This window comes from Ranitomeya variabilis, chromosome 8 (assembly GCF_051348905.1).
Source record: "Ranitomeya variabilis isolate aRanVar5 chromosome 8, aRanVar5.hap1, whole genome shotgun sequence".
NCBI lineage: Eukaryota > Metazoa > Chordata > Amphibia > Anura > Dendrobatidae > Ranitomeya > Ranitomeya variabilis.
The window spans coordinates 214228405-214245572 of record NC_135239.1 but is presented as its reverse complement, the minus strand read 5'-3'; the positions used below and the strand labels follow the sequence as shown (position 1 = coordinate 214245572).

General features: G+C 47.3%; 2 protein-coding genes across 2 annotated transcripts; both read right to left on the bottom strand.

The window, feature by feature from the left end:
• Positions 1-4145: 4145 nt before the first annotated feature.
• LOC143788858 (olfactory receptor 5V1-like) lies at positions 4146-5066 on the bottom strand. The gene has a single exon (XM_077278770.1). The coding sequence runs from the start codon at positions 5064-5066 to the stop codon at positions 4146-4148; it is 921 nt and encodes a 306-aa protein (XP_077134885.1).
• A 10692-nt stretch (positions 5067-15758) lies between these two features.
• Positions 15759-16679, bottom strand: LOC143788857 (olfactory receptor 5V1-like). Its single transcript, XM_077278769.1, has one exon. It carries the CDS (start codon positions 16677-16679, stop codon positions 15759-15761), a length of 921 nt encoding a protein of 306 aa, XP_077134884.1.
• Positions 16680-17168: the final 489 nt, after the last annotated feature.

Here is a 17168-nt window from a genome sequence, read left to right as displayed (position 1 = left end):
TCAGCCTGAATCTCCAAATTTGGTTCCTCATAAAGCAACCCCAAAGCCAGAAAAAACGCATCCACATTGAGCAACGCAGGATCCCCTGGTGCCAATGAAAATGCCCAATTTTGGGGGTCACCCCGCAGTAAAGAAATAACAATTTTTACTTGCTGGGCAGGATCTCCAGCAGAATGAGATCTCAGCGAAAGAAACAATTTACAATTGTATTTAAAATTTAGAAAACAAGATCGATCTCCAGAAAAAAACTCCGGTATAGGAATTTTAGGTTCAGACCGAGGAGCATGTAACAAAAAATCTTGTATATTCTGAACTTTAGAGGCAAGATTATTCAAATTGGTAGCCAGACTCTGGGGATCCATATTTCAACAGATAAAGTCTAAGCCATTCAGGGGTTAAGAGGAGAGGAAAACAGGAGACTGCAATTAGAGCTGGAGTGCAACTTCAGAGGAAGGAAAAAAAAAAAAAAGGTTTCACACAGTTCCTTTTCTCTCCTGCTTCAGCCTATAGATTAAACATTTGGGCTGGCCATACTGTTATGGTTTCCAATGGCAAGGAAACATCAGAAGCATAGACTAAACGGACAAGCTCTCGGGTGATGGAAACTAGAGCTGACCGCGATGCTAAACCTACACACCACACTAGAAGTAGCCAGGGGGCATTCCTGCGTTGTCTCTAGATGCCGCGCGCCAGCCGGAGAACTAACTACCCCTGGTAGAAGAAAACACAGTCCTGGCTTGCCTCCAGAGAATGTCCCCACAGGAGATAGCAGCCCCCCACATATAATAGCGGTGAGAGCAGATGAAAAGACACACGTAGTATGAAAGCAGATTTAGCACAGAGAGGCCCGCTAACTAAATAGCAGAAAGATACAACAGAGGACTTCGCGGTCAGCTGCAAAACCCTTCAAAACACCATCCTGAAATTACCTTAACTCATGTGACAACTCATGCCACTGGAGTGGTAATTTCAGCCCAACAAGAGCTTCCAGCTGCAGAGATTCACATAAGTGCAAACTGGACAAAACATACAAAAATAGACTTAAGGACTAAAGTGTCCAACTTAGCTGAGCAGAAAACTGGGAGCAGGAACATGCAACAGAATCACTCTGGATACATTGATGGCCAGCATTAGAATGACTGAGGAGCAAGGTTAAATAGGATACTCCCACATCCTGATAGGAACAGGTGAACTGAAGGCAAAGCTTGCAGGACACCAGTACCACAAGTGACCACCGGGGGAGCCCACGAACCGAATCACAACAGTGTAGCACCCTCACAACACAAGTCCACACACCCAGCCATGACCTCCACATTCAGGTAACGTGACGGGGTGCTAAAGATGAGTATTCGGCATACGGTTACGGCTCCCCGCCACGTTATAATTGGCTTAGTCGTCAGGATTGAGCTTTGTAGCTGGAAGAGCAGAGAAATGTGGGGAAGATTCTAGTTGTGTGAAGCAATTGTTTCTCGGTCTAAGATGGCGCTAAACATGGACTCTGTAATAGGGGTTAGTGGCACAGGACAACAAGAAAGTTCGGTCCATCGTGGGCAAAGAAAGAGCAAAGGGACACAAAGTGGTGCCCAACCCTTTAGAGGTTACACCTATCAGAGGAAGAATTGGAACTGAAATGGCCGGCCTATAGTGAGGAGTGGCTATTGTAGAAGAACAAAGTGGAAGGAAAAGGCCCACTTAGAAAGCTATGACTCACGAGAACGAGCAGAGGAGTTAGAGAAATGGGATGGTGAGCCAGAGAAAACTCCAATGAGCAAAAGGTGGAGCCATGATGGATCTCAAGTGGCGGAAGAGATGGGGCTGTTTGTTGGTTGTGAGTCAGGGAAGAAGCAGTGAGGTATGATGGAGGAGTGGGAGTTATTGTTGATCAAGGGAGGTCTGGCACAGAGTGAGCCGGTCGAGAAGAGGATCGGATGTGGACGGTTGCGCCAACTGATGGCGATGGTGGAGGTAGAGGAGAGGCTAGGTTGCCTGATGGAGGAGGCGGAGGCTGGGCATAAGCAAGAAGCTGAGCTGCTGACGGCAGACTGGTTCATGGTCTATGGATTGATTAAGTACCTGGAGACCTTATGAGCCCAGACGTCAGTGGGTTCCCCTCCAACCCTGGAAGTGGTTCCCAGCCCTGTAAGAATGCCCCCTGCCACTAAGGCGCAGTGGATAGCCAGCATCGTTCAGGACTATAGGAGGCAGGAGCACATGTGGGGCCTGCTGGCTGGCCCTGGAAGTGAAGATCTGGTGCGGGCCCCATGGGGGTCCTCATTAGTCAGCTGAGAACTGACAGTTACTGTGAGGAGTCGGAATGTTACACCTTCACCCGTGTTGCCCACATAGAGGAAAACGGAAGCTCCCAAGATTGTGTACTGGTAGAGTAGTGTTACCAGGGAAGGTAGAGTGTTTCTAGAACAGAAGGAGATGTGTGTGACAATGTCACTTCTTTATAAAGAAGCGCCTGTGAAGATAAATGCCAACTACCTGCTGTATTTAGTTCATACAAAGTTATTCTCCAGTAAAAAGACATTTATTTTTTTGTGGTGGTCTCAATCATTGAACTGTCCAGTACCTGGTCCTGGCAAACCAGCAACAATGGTAACATGCGGCCTGCACGGGCGTAGCGCCCTCACAGCACAAGTCCACACACCCAGCCAGGACCCCCACTTTCATGTAATGTGCCGGGGTGCTATAGATGAGTACCCGGCCCACGGATCCCGTCAGGAATATTATGTATATGATTCTATATTATCACGCACACTGAGCTCTGCTACATCCATTAGGTCTGTGTACAGATACACGCTGTGGGCTTTCTGACCCCCCCTCTCTTCCCGCCAGCTGCCTGTGGATGAATACACTTCTCTGCCTGCCAGCCCTGTGTAATTATAAACCATTCCCCCCTCCCCCCTGCATGCAGCTGTGAAACCGAAAGCACAGAGTAGCAACACATGGCAATCTATCTCTCTTGTAGCGGTCCTTTAAGACCAAATACATCCACACAGGATATTCACAGAAATAGGCAGTTCATATTTCTGGAAACCGCATTGACAGGACTCCCAACTGGCGGGTTTTGGGAGCACAGCGCTTAGCAGAAATTGAGAAATGCATTATTGCTTAACTGAGGCTCATAGCCAAGCCGTGTATGGACTTAAATGAACCCCCATGTCATGCTTAGCATAATGATAATTTTGTCTTTCTTCTAGGTTCTCCCTAAGAGAAATGGTAATAGCAGGATTTCATATCTTTCAGAAAGGGGAGTATTCAGCCCTCTCAGTGAGGTCAGCACAGGGGAGTGCCTTGGTTTTGGGCACAGGTATAAGATAGTGGGAGGTTATTTGGCACTAGTCTTTGTCCAGGAAGCTAGCTAAGAGATGCTCTGTGATGCATTTTGATGTCACTCCTCCCCCCAGCCGCATGGTCAGCCATGACATGAGAGAACTATAACTTTATTGTCTTCTTTTAATCCCTTTTATTTTGTAATTGTCTGTACATACAATACTTGTCTCCTTTTATGATATCTTTTTATACTTTTGTAAACACTGCCCACCTTTTGGAGTAAAATATATAAAATTACTAGCTTTGTTTCTCCTTGCTCTATAACGTACTTTCACGTCTTCTGAAGTAAATTATGCTACTAATTGGGTTGGCTCCTGTCCCGTTATTAGTTAAGAAATAGGAGCTGATGGCGGTGGAAGTGTCCTGAGCCTTTGGAAAAACTGGCAGCGAAGGACGGCGTTGATAATTATTGTTCCCGCCTGAGTGGGAGTAGTTACATCGCCCTCGCTGCAGTGTGCCCAATAGGCAGTACATGGCAAGGCAGCCTTTCTGGCAACTAATTATCCTAGGTGCAGTTCTCTGTCTGACCTGAGGTTAAGGGGGGCGCCAGAGAGCTGCAAGTTCCAAACCAGAACTGGGAAGTGGGATATAAATAAATCCCCTAAAGAAAGGAACTGGGGCAACCAAACACCCTCGGTTCATGACAGACCCCACCACATTACACTCATATACTCTCAAAACCCTCTATTTTGTATCCCAAGGACTTAGTTTTGAAATGTATTCACAGACTTTTCTTGACTATACAGTGTGTCTATGATAAATCTTCAGCAGGAAACATCTGCATATCCTCATGTGGCTGCCTGGCATCAGTGCACATGTACAGCTCTCTGCAGCGCCGCCTTCAGGTCTCTGCTCCGTAGGCCGTAGATTAGGGGGTTCAGTAAGGGGGTGATTAGTGTATATATCACAGTGACCACTCGGTTCAATGTAAGAAGATTACTCGTGTTAGGGACAAAGTAGATGAAAGTTACTGATGCATAAAAAATAAAAACCACAGTCAGATGAGACGTACAGGTGGAGAAAGCTTTACGTTTTCCGTCACTGGTGCGAATCATAATCACTGTTCTAAATATTCTAACATAGGAGTAAAATGTGGCACCAAAAGCTATGACGCCAAGAAAACAGCCTACAACTATTAGGACTAGGACATTGATGGAAATATCAGTACAAGAGATCTGGAACAAATTGGGCAGATCACAAATGAAATTCTGGATGAAGTTGGGACCACAGAACGTCAACCTTATTAAACATAAAGTATAGAGCATCGGAGGAAGAAAACCAGACGACCAACTCAAAGATACTATCTGAGTGCACTTACTCCAGGACATGACCTGGGAGTAATGGAGGGGATGACAGATGGCTACATAACGGTCGTAAGACATGGAGGACAACAAGAAAGCCTCAGAGCACCCGAAATAGATGACAAAGAACACTTGTGCTATACAGTCTGGGAGGGAGATGGACCAATGTTGGGTGGTGAGGCCAAAGAGCATCCTCGGAGCAGTCACCGATGAGTAGGACATGTCCAAGAATGCCAAGTTTCCAAGAAAGAAATACATGGGTGTGTGAAGATGAGGGCAAGTAGCTACTAGGAGGATGATGAGAACATTGGTGAAGACGGTCATCAGGTAGATGAGGAGAAAGATGGTGAAGAGGACATGGATGGTGCTCTGATTATCGGACAGACTCAGGAGCAGAACGCTGGTGATCAATGTTTGGTTCTTCATCTCTCCACTGTGACTCTTACAAAATATTTTATTATCTTTGATGACAACAAAGAAATATTAAGAGAATTTGACGGTATCTACGAACCCAGTGGGTGAACATATCGGCTCAGATATAATATTGCTGATAGGAATTGCTAACGGCGTCCTTCATTTTATAACTCCTCGGTTCTCCCAGAAGCTGAAGCCACAGAAGCCCAAACCTCAGCTCCACACATCCATAATTAATGTACGGGGTCTCAGGACGCTCATTGTGTTTGTTTACTGTGCAGGATTTTGCAGTTTAATTTTAACCAATGAAGATCCACAAGGCACATTTTTGTGGCAAATATCATTCGATATCTGGCTACTCTCTGTATCTCTGTAACGATTTCACCTCTCAGTGCTCAGCTCTCTGTGCAGTGATTGACAGCTCAGTTGTCCAGTCTGGTGCATGGGAGTGCTGAGCTCTCTGTGCGATGATTGTCAGCTCAGTTGTCCAGTCTGGTGCATGGGTGTGCTGAGCTCTCTGTGCGGTGATTGACAGCTCAGTTCTTCAGTCTGATGCAGGGGCGTGCTGAGCTCTCTGTGCAGAGATTGACAGCTCAGTTGTCCAGTCTGGTGCAGGGGCGTGCTGAGCTCTCAGTGCAGTGATTGACAGCTCATCTGTTCTGTCTGGTGCAGGAGTGCGCTGAGCTCTCTTTGCGGTGATTAACATCTCAGTTGTTCAGTCTGGTGCAGGAGCGTGCTGAGCTCTCTGTACAGTGATTGAAAGCTCATTTGTTCAGTCTGGTGCAGGAGCGTGCTGAGCTCTCTGTGCAGTGATTGACAGATCAGTTGTTCAGTCTGGTGCAGGGGTGTGCTGAGCTCTCTGTGCAGTGTTATGACCCCAATGTCGAGGGTCTCAGAGGAACGTGGAAGTCTGCAGAATACAAAAATCCAGCTCATAGGGCAGTGGTAACTGGGTTGACCATATATCTACTCCTAACGCCAACACTAGAAGTAGCCGGGGATCATTCCTACGTTGATTCTAGATGACACGCGCCAGCCGGAGAATCTAGCTACCCCTAGTAGAGGAAAACAAAGACCTTTCTTGCCTCCAGAGAAGGGGACCCCAAAGCTGGATAGAAGCCCCCCACAAATAATGACGGTGAGGTAAGAGGAAATGACAAACACAGAAATGAACCAGGTTTAGCACAGAGAGGCCCGCTTACTGATAGCAGAATAAAGAAAGGTAACTTATATGGTCAACAAAAACCCTATCAAAATCCACACTGGAAATTCAAGAACCCCCGAACCGTCTAACGGTCCGGGGGGAGAACACCAGCCCCCTAGAGCTTCCAGCAAAGGTCAGGATATAGATTAGGAACAAGCTGGACAAAAATACAAAACCAAAACAAATAGCAAAAAGCAAAAGGCAGACTTAGCTGATATAACTGGAACCAGGATCAGTAGACAAGAGCACAGCAGACTAGCTCTGATAACTACGTTGCCAGGCATTGAACTGAAGGTCCAGGGAGCTTATATAGCAACACCTCTAACTAACGACCCAGGTGCGGATAAAAGGAAAGACAGAAAAACCAGAGTCAAAAAACTAGTAACCACTAGAGGGAGCAAAAAGCAAATTCACAACAGTACCCCCCCCTAAGTGAGGGGTCACCGAACCCTCACCACGACCACCAGGGCGATCAGGATGAGCGGCATGAAAGGCACGAACTAAATCGGCCGCATGAACATCAGAGGCGACCACCCAGGAATTATCCTCCTGACCATAGCCCTTCCACTTGACCAGGTACTGAAGCCTCCGCCTGGAGAGGCGAGAATCCAAGATCTTCTCCACCACGTACTCCAACTCGCCCTCAACCAACACCGGAGCAGGAGGCTCAGCAGAAGGAACTACAGGCACAATGTACCGCCGCAACAAGGACCTATGAAATACATTGTGAATAGCAAACGACACAGGAAGATCCAGACGAAAAGATACAGGATTAAGGATTTCCAATATCTTGTAAGGCCCAATAAAACGAGGTTTAAATTTGGGAGAGGAGACCTTCATAGGAACAAAGCGGGAAGAAAGCCACACCAAATCCCCAACGCGTAGTCGGGGACCCACACCGCGGCGGCGGTTGGCAAAGCGCTGAGCCTTCTCCTGTGACAACTTCAAGTTGTCCACCACATGATTCCAGATCTGCTGCAACCTATCCACCACAGAATCCACCCCAGGACAGTCAGAAGGCTCCACATGACCCGAAGAAAAGCGAGGATGGAAACCAGAGTTGCAGAAAAAAGGCGAAACCAAGGTGGCGGAACTAGCCCGATTATTAAGGGCAAACTCAGCCAACGGCAAGAATGTCACCCAATCGTCCTGATCAGCAGAGACAAAACACCTCAAATAAGCCTCCAAAGTCTGATTGGTTCGCTCTGTCTGTCCATTAGTCTGAGGATGGAAAGCAGACGAAAACGACAAATCAATGCCCATCCTACTACAAAAGGATCGCCAGAACCTGGAAACGAACTGGGATCCTCTGTCTGACACAATATTCTCAGGGATGCCGTGCAAACGAACCACGTTCTGGAAAAACACAGGAACCAGATCGGAAGAGGAAGGCAGCTTAGGCAAAGGAACCAAATGGACCATCTTGGAGAAGCGATCACATATCACCCAGATAACGGACATGCCCTGAGATAGCGGAAGATCAGAAATGAAATCCATGGAGATATGTGTCCAAGGTCTCTTCGGGACAGGCAAGGGCAAGAGCAAACCGCTGGCACGAGAACAGCAAGGCTTAGCTCGAGCACAAGTCCCACAGGACTGCACAAATGACCGCACATCTCTTGACAAGGAAGGCCACCAAAAGGACCTGGCCACCAGATCTCTGGTGCCAAAAATTCCCGGGTGACCTGCCAACACCGAGGAATGAACCTCGGAAATGACTCTGCTGGTCCACTTATCCGGAACAAACAGTCTGTCAGGTGGACAAGACTCAGGCCTATCAGCCTGAAATCTCTGCAACACACGTCGCAGATCCGGAGAAATAGCTGACAAGATAACTCCATCTTTAAGAATACCAACAGGATCAGCGACTCCAGGAGCATCAGGCACAAAGCTCCTAGAAAGAGCATCGGCCTTCACATTCTTTGAACCTGGTAAATACGAGACAACAAAATCAAAGCGGGAGAAAAACAATGACCAGCGGGCCTGTCTCGGATTAAGGCGTTTAGCAGACTCGAGATACATCAGATTTTTGTGATCAGTCAAGACCACCACACGATGCTTAGCACCCTCGAGCCAATGACGCCACTCCTCAAATGCCCATTTCATGGCCAACAACTCCCGATTGCCCACATCATAATTTCGCTCGGCAGGCGAAAACTTCCTAGAGAAAAAGGCACAAGGTTTCATAACAGAGCAACCAGGGCCTCTCTGCGACAAAACGGCCCCTGCCCCAATCTCCGAAGCATCCACCTCAACCTGAAAGGGAAGTGAGACGTCAGGCTGGCACAAAACAGGCGCCGAAGTAAACCGGCGTTTCAACTCCTGGAAAGCCTCCACGGCAGCAGGAGCCCAGTTAGCTACATCGGAGCCCTTCTTGGTCATATCCGTCAAAGGTTTCACAATGCTAGAAAAATTAGCGATAAAACGACGGTAGAAGTTAGCGAAGCCCAAGAACTTCTGAAGACTCTTAACTGACGAGGGCTGAGTCCAATCAAGAATAGCTCGGACCTTGACTGGGTCCATCTCCACAGCAGAAGGGGAAAAAATGAACCCCAAAAAGGGAACCTTCTGTACACCAAAGAGACACTTTGAGCCCTTGACAAACAAAGAATTTTCACGCAAAATTTTAAAGACCAACCTGACCTGCTCCACATGCGAATCCCAATTATCAGAAAAAACCAAAATATCATCCAGATAAACAATCAAAAATTTATCCGGATACTTCCGGAAAATGTCATGCATAAAGGACTGAAAAACTGAAGGCGCATTGGAGAGCCCAAAAGGCATCACCAAGTACTCAAAATGACCTTCGGGCGTATTGAATGCGGTTTTCCATTCATCACCTTGCTTAATGCGCACAAGGTTGTACGCACCACGAAGGTCTATCTTGGTGAACCACTTGGCACCCTTAATCCGGGCAAACAAGTCAGACAACAGCGGTAAAGGATACTGAAATTTGACAGTGATCTTATTTAAAAGCCGATAATCAATACAAGGTCTCAAAGATCCGTCCTTTTTTGCCACAAAAAAGAATCCCGCACCAAGAGGGGAAGAAGACGGACGAATATGTCCTTTTTCCAGAGACTCCTTGATATATGAACGCATAGCGGTATGTTCAGGTACCGACAGATTAAACAGTCTTCCCTTAGGAAATTTACTGCCTGGGATCAAATCTATAGCACAGTCACAGTCCCTATGAGGAGGCAGTGCACTGGACTCAGACTCACTGAAGACATCCTGATAATCAGACAAATACTCCGGAACTTCCGAAGGCGTAGAAGAAGCAATAGACACAGGCAGGGAATCCTCATGAATACCACGACAGCCCCAACTTGAGACTGACATAGCCTTCCAGTCCAGGACTGGATTATGGGTCTGTAACCATGGCAGCCCTAAAACAACCAAATCATGCATTTTATGTAAAACCAGGAAACGTATCACCTCGCGGTGTTCAGGAGTCATGCACATGGTAACCTGTGTCCAATACTGCGGTTTATTTGCTGCCAATGGTGTAGCATCAATACCCCTAAGAGGAATAGGATTTTCTAATGGTTCAAGAGTAAATCCACAGCGCTTAGCAAATGAGAGATCCATGAGACTCAGGGCAGCACCTGAATCTACAAACGCCATGACAGGATAAGATGACAGTGAGCAAATCAAAGTTACAGACAGAATAAATTTAGGTTGCAAATTACCAACGGTGACAGGACTAACAACCTTAGCTATACGTTTAGAGCATGCTGAGATAACATGTGTAGAATCACCACAGTAGTAGCACAAGCCATTCCGGCGTCTATGAATTTTCCGCTCATTTCTAGTCAGGATTCTATCACATTGCATTAAATCAGGTGTCTGTTCAGACAACACCATGAGGGAATTTGCGGTTTTTCTATCACATTGCACCGAATTAGGTGTCTGTTCAGACAACACCATGAGGGAATTTGCGGTTTTGCGCTCCCGCAACCGCCGGTCAATTTGAATAGCCAGTGCCATAGTATCATTCAGACCTGTGGGAATGGGAAAACCCACCATAACATTCTTAATGGCTTCAGAAAGGCCATTTCTAAAATTAGCGGCCAGTGCACACTCGTTCCAATGTGTCAGCACGGACCATTTCCGAAATTTTTGGCAATACACTTCAGCCTCGTCCTGCCCCTGAGACATAGCCAGCAAGGCCTTTTCTGCCTGAATCTCAAGATTGGGTTCCTCATAAAGTAAACCGAGCGCCAGAAAAAACGCATCAAGATCAGCCAATGCCGGATCTCCTGGCGCCAGCGAAAAAGCCCAATCCTGAGGGTCGCCCCGTAAGAACGAAATAACTATTTTTACTTGCTGAGCAGAATCTCCTGATGAACAGGGTCTCAGGGACAAAAACAATTTACAATTATTCACGAAATTCCTAAACTTAAACCTGTCTCCGGAAAACAGTTCAGGAATCGGTATTTTAGGTTCTGACCTAGGATTTCTGATAACATAATCTTGTATGCCCTGCACACGAGTAGCCAGCTGGTCCACACTTGTAATCAAGGTCTGGACATTCATGTCTGCAGCAAGCATAGCCACTCTGAGGTAAAGGGGAAGGAGAGAAAAAAAACTCAGAATCTTCTTTCTTATAATCCCACTTCTGCAATGCATTAAACATTTAATACTGGCCTGGCAAACTGTTATGACCCCAATGGCGAGGGTCTCAGAGGAACGTGGAAGTCTGCAGAATACAAAAATCCAGCTCATAGGGCAGTGGTAACTGGGTTGACCATATATCTACTCCTAACGCCAACACTAGAAGTAGCCGGGGATCATTCCTACGTTGATTCTAGATGACACGCGCCAGCCGGAGAATCTAGCTACCCCTAGTAGAGGAAAACAAAGACCTTTCTTGCCTCCAGAGAAGGGGACCCCAAAGCTGGATAGAAGCCCCCCACAAATAATGACGGTGAGGTAAGAGGAAATGACAAACACAGAAATGAACCAGGTTTAGCACAGAGAGGCCCGCTTACTGATAGCAGAATAAAGAAAGGTAACTTATATGGTCAACAAAAACCCTATCAAAATCCACACTGGAAATTCAAGAACCCCCGAACCGTCTAACGGTCCGGGGGGAGAACACCAGCCCCCCTAGAGCTTCCAGCAAAGGTCAGGATATAGATTTGGAACAAGCTGGACAAAAATACAAAACCAAAACAAATAGCAAAAAGCAAAAGGCAGACTTAGCTGATATAACTGGAACCAGGATCAGTAGACAAGAGCACAGCAGACTAGCTCTGATAACTACGTTGCCAGGCATTGAACTGAAGGTCCAGGGAGCTTATATAGCAACACCCCTAACTAACGACCCAGGTGTGGATAAAAGGAAAGACAGAAAAACCAGAGTCAAAAAACTAGTAACCACTAGAGGGAGCAAAAAGCAAATTCACAACAGTGCAGCGAATGACAGATCAGTTGTTCAGTCTGGTGCAGGGGTGTGCTGAGCTCTGTGCGGTGATTAACAGCTTAGTTGTTCAGTCTGGTGCAGGAGCGTGCCGAGATCTGTGCAGTGATTGACAGATCAGTTGTTCAGTCTAGTGCAGGGGAGTGCTGAGCTCTCTGTTCAATGATTGATAGCTCAGTTGTTAAGTCTGATGCAGGGGTGTGCTGAGCTCTCTCTGAGGTAATAGACAGCTCAGTTGCCCAGTCTGGTGTAGAGGTGTGCTGAGCTGTCTGTGCAGTGATTGACAGCTCAGCTATTAAGTCTGATGCAGGGGTGTGCTGAGCTCTTTGTGCAGTGATTGACAACTTAGTTGTCCAGTCTGGAGTAGGGGCGTGCTGAGTTCTCTGTGCAGTGATTGACAGCTTAGTTGTCAAGTCTGGTGCAGGGGCATGCTGAGCTCTATGTGCAGTGATTGACAGCTCAGTTGTCCAGTCTGGTGCAGGGGTGTGCTGAGCTGTCTGTGCAGTGATTGACAGCTTAATTGTCCAGTCTGGTGCAGGGGCATGCTGAGCTGTCTGTGCAGTAATTGACAGCATAGTTGTCCAGTCTGTTGCAGGAGTGTGCTGAGTTCTTTGTGCAGTGATTGACAGCTTAGTTGTGCAGTCTGGTGCAGGGGCATACTCAGCTCTCTGTTCAGTGATTGACAGCTCAGTTGTTCAGTCTGGTGCAGGGGTGTGTTGAGCTCTCTGTGCAGTGATTGACAGCTTAGTTGTCCAGTCTGGTGCAAGGGCATGCTGAGCTCTTCGTGCAGTGATTGACAGCTCATTTCTTCAGTCTGGTGCCAGGGTGTGCTGAGTTGTCTGTGTTTTTGTTGACAGCTCGGATGTCCAATCTAAGACTGGTAGGTGCTGAGCTTTAGTCAAGGGCTCCCGATTACCTTGATTGCGCAGCTATTTAACTGAGCTGGCATTCCCAGAAGGCTGTCAGTCATAGCTTCAGCTAAGTGTGGTTTGTTACTCTGTGCCTTGTATTTTTCTTGTTGATGTTTCGCTGCCTGACCTTGGACCTCGTTCTGACCATCCATCTATTTAACCCCTTTGCTCTGATCCTCTATCCTCCTGGTATTTTGACCTCGGACCGTTACCTGACTACGACTCTGTCTCTTCCCTCTGTTTATGATGTACCCTCCTGGCTATTGACCTCGGACTCCTTTATTAACTTTACTCACGGCTTGACCGTGAGAAGTGACTGTCACATCACTTATGCACTTATCTTATTGATCAGTGGGGATCTGACCACTCGGACCCCACTGATCAGCAGTGCACATGAGCGACCTGCGATCCATTGTTTCTCTATGAGGCTGCTGAGTGCTGAGGGTTTTGCCTAAAACTTTTGCAAAACCCTGTATATATATTGTATGAGATCACATCATGTCAACCTGTAATTTACAAGCTGTAAGAAAAGTTCAATCTGTCGCACCTCCCTGCCTCCATATTGATGCCACCATCTACCTAAAGTCTTCCAGCCATAATCGCTGAGGTCGTCACATCTTAAGTCTAGTAAGTTAAGTGACAACTCCCGTGGGAGCGGCTGTTTCTGCCATAATGGTTGTCACTGAATCCCAGATTGTGCTGGAAATTGGACTACAATTAGGTGGAGCTCCTGCATAAAGCTTCTTTATAGTCAGTTCTGGGGTGAGTCTTTATGTAAAGGGGTCAGAATTAACTATGAAATGAGGGGGTTCACTTAGTTATGTAAATGTTCTGTAGTTTGAGCATTGTGACTGTTACACAAATTCTAAATTGAGACCTTTTAACTCGGAGCAAAACCGACAAACTCCAAAACTCCAGGATGAACCCCAAGCACAAACTTTCCTGCGCCCTCCCCAGCCATCGCCTGCATGTTTATCAGGATCCTGTCAGCACCGGCGAGCTGCCACGGCTGAGGAGGGTGACTCACCCACACTGCGGGAGAGCCCGGGGTCAGATGCTGCGGGGAAAGCTCAGGCAGACGGGACCTGAGCAGCGTGGTGAGAGGAGATACTAAGGATAGAAAACAGAAGGACCTGCAAGCATGTGACCACAGGGGGCGTGGCTTAGGGTCCTGCTGCTGGAGATGAGGGTAGGATGCTACAGGGACCATGGAGTAGAGGAAAGGGGAACTCAGGTCATACAAATGGGGGTCATACACGGAGAGGGCAGCGCGGTACAGGAGGGGCGATCAGAGAATAGTCAGAATGTGGGCAAGGAGTCATACACGGAGATAGCAGCGCAGTACAGGAGGGAAAGGCAGAACTCTTAACGGGGACAGAACCAGATCAGAACCAGATAACCATAAAGTAGCACAGGCACAAAGCACAGGCACAGGCACAACAGGGTCACACACTCGGCCAAGGGTCAGAGTATAAGCCACAAGGAATGAGCCCACAATAAGGCTATAAGAAGCCTCCAAGAATCCCAGAGTGAGGCTGTCCAGATTAACCTCTGAACTACCTAGTCCCACAAACTAAGCCGATCATGACACACCAACATCGGTAACATGCAGCCTGCATGGGCGTAGCGCCCTCACAGCACAAGTCCACATGCTCAGCCAGGACCCTTACGCTCATGTAACATGCCAGGTGCTATAGATGAGTATTCGGCACCGCGCCACCTTATAATTGAGCTTTGCAGCTGGAAGAGCAGAGAAATGTGGGGAAGATTCTAGTTGTGTGGAGGATAGCGATCGTTACTCGGTCTAAGATGGCGCTAAACACGGACTCTGTAAAAGGGGTTAGTGGCACAGGAAAACAAGAAGGTTTGGCCCATCGTGGGCAAAGGAAGAGCAAAGGGACACAAAGTGGTGCCCAACCCTTTAGAGGTTACACCTATCAGAGGAAGAATTGGAACTGGAATGGGCGGCCTATAGTGAGGAGTGGCCATTGTAGAAGAACAAAGTGGAAGGAAAAGGCCCACTTAGAAAGCTATGACTCACGAGAACGAGCAGAGGAGTTAGAGAAATGGGATGGTGAGCCAGAGAAAACTCCAATGAGCAAAAGGTGGAGCCGTGATGGATCTCAAGTGGCGGAAGAGATGGGGCTGTTTGTTGGTTGTGAGTCAGGGAAGAAGCAGTGAGGTATGATGGAGGAGTGGGAGTTATTGTTGATCAAGGGAGGTCTGGCACAGAGTGAGCCAGTTGAGGAGAGGATCAGATGTGGACAGTTGCGCCAACTGATGGCGATGGTGGAGGTAGAGGAGAGGCTAGGTTGCCTGATGGAGGAGGCGGAGGCTGGGCATAAGCAAGAAGCTGAACTGCTGACGGCAGACTGGTTCATGGTCCATGGATTGGTCAAGTACCTGGAGGCCTTATGAGCCCATACATCAGTGGGTTCCCCTCCAACCCTGGAAGTGGTTTCCAGCCCTGGACGAGTGTCCCCTGCCACTAAGGCACAGTGGATAGCCAGCATCATTCGGGACAACATGTGGGGCCTGCTGGCTGGCCCTGGAAGTGAAGACCTGGTGCGGGCCCCATGAGGGTCCTCGTTGGTCAGCTAGGAACTGACAGTTACTGTGAAGAGCCGGAATGTTACACCTTGACCCGTGCGGCCCTCACAAAGGAAAACGGAAGCCCCCAAGATTGTGTGCTGGTAGAGTAGTGTTACCAGGGAAGGTAGAATGTTTCCAGAACAGGAGATGTGTGTGATGATGTCACTTTTTGATAAAGTAGCGCCTGTGAAGATAAATGCCAACTATCCTCCAGTAAAAAGAAGTTTATTTTTTTTGTGGTGGTTTCCCTCATTGAACTGTCCAGTACGTGGTCCTGGCAAACCAGCAACATCGGTAACATGCGGCCTGCACGGGCGTAGGGTCCTCACAGCACAAGTCCACACACCCAGCCAGGACCCCCACTTTCATGTAACGTGCCGGGGTGCTATAGGTAAGTACCCGGCCCTTGGATCCCATCACGTTACACTCATATACTCCCAAAACCCTCCATTTTGTTTCCCAAGGACTTAGTTTTGAAATATATTTACAGACTTTTCTTGACTATACAGTGTGTCTATGATAAATCTTCAGCAGGAAACATCTGCATCGCCTCGTGCAGCGACCTGGCATCAGTGCACATGTACAGCTCTCCGCAGCGCCGCCTTCAGGTCTCTGCTCCGTAGGCCGTAGATTAGGGGGTTCACTAAGGGGGTGATTAGTGTATATATCACAGTGACCACTCGGTTCAATGTAAGAAGATTACTCGTGTTAGGGACAAAGTAGATGAAAGTTACTGATGCATAAAAAATAAAAACCACAGTCAGATGAGACGTACAGGTGGAGAAAGCTTTACGTTTTCCTTCACTGGTGCGAATCATAATCACTGTCCTAAATATTCTAACATAGGAATAAAATGTGGTACCAAAAGCGATGACGCTAAGAAAACAGCCTACAACTATTAGGACTAGGACATTGATGGAAATATCAGTACAAGAGATCTGGAGCAAATTGGGCAGATCACAAATGAAATTCTGGATGAAGTTGGGACCACAGAACGTCAACCTTATTAAACATAAAGTATAGAGCATCGGGGCAAGGAAACTAGATGACCAACTCAAAGATACTATCTGAGTGCACTTACTCCAGGACATGACCTGGGAGTAATGGAGGGGATGACAGATGGCTACATAACGGTCGTAAGACATGGAGGACAACAAGAAAGCCTCAGAGCACCCGAAATAGATGACAAAGAACACTTGTGCTATACAGTCTGGGAGGGAGATGGACCAATGTCGGGTGGTGAGGCCAAAGAGCATCCTCGGAGCAGTCACTGATGAGTAGGACATGTCCAAGAAAGCCAAGTTTCCAAGAAAGAAATACATGGGTGTGTGAAGATGAGGGCAAGTAGCTACTAGGAGGATGATGAGAACATTGGTGAAGACGGTCATCAGGTAGATGAGGAGAAAGACGGTGAAGAGGACATGGATGGTGCTCTGATTATCGGACAGACTCAGCAGATGAACGCTGGTGATCGATGTTTGGTTCTTCATCTCTCCACTGTGATTCTTACAAAATATTTTATTATCTTTGATGACAACACAGAAATATTAAGAAAATTTGATGGTATCTATGAACCCAGTGGGTGAACATATCGGCTCAGATATAATATTGCTGATAGGAATTGCTAACGGCGTCCTTCATTTTATAACTCCTCGGTTCTCCCAGAAGCTGAAGCCACAGAAGCCCAAACCTCAGCTCCACACATCCATAATTAATGTACGGGGTCTCAGGACGCTCATTGTGTTTGTTTACTGTGCAGGATTTTGCAGTTTAATTTTAACCAATGATAATCCACAAGGCACATTTTTGTGGCAAACATCATTCGATATCTGGCTACTCTCTGTATCTCTCAGGTGTTTTCCAGAGTTTCTTAAAAGGTTTGACCGGTTAAAACAAGTTATCACCTGTAACAATTTCACCTCTCAGTGCTCAGCGCTCTGTGCAGTGATTGACAGCTCATTTGTTCAGTGTGATGTAGG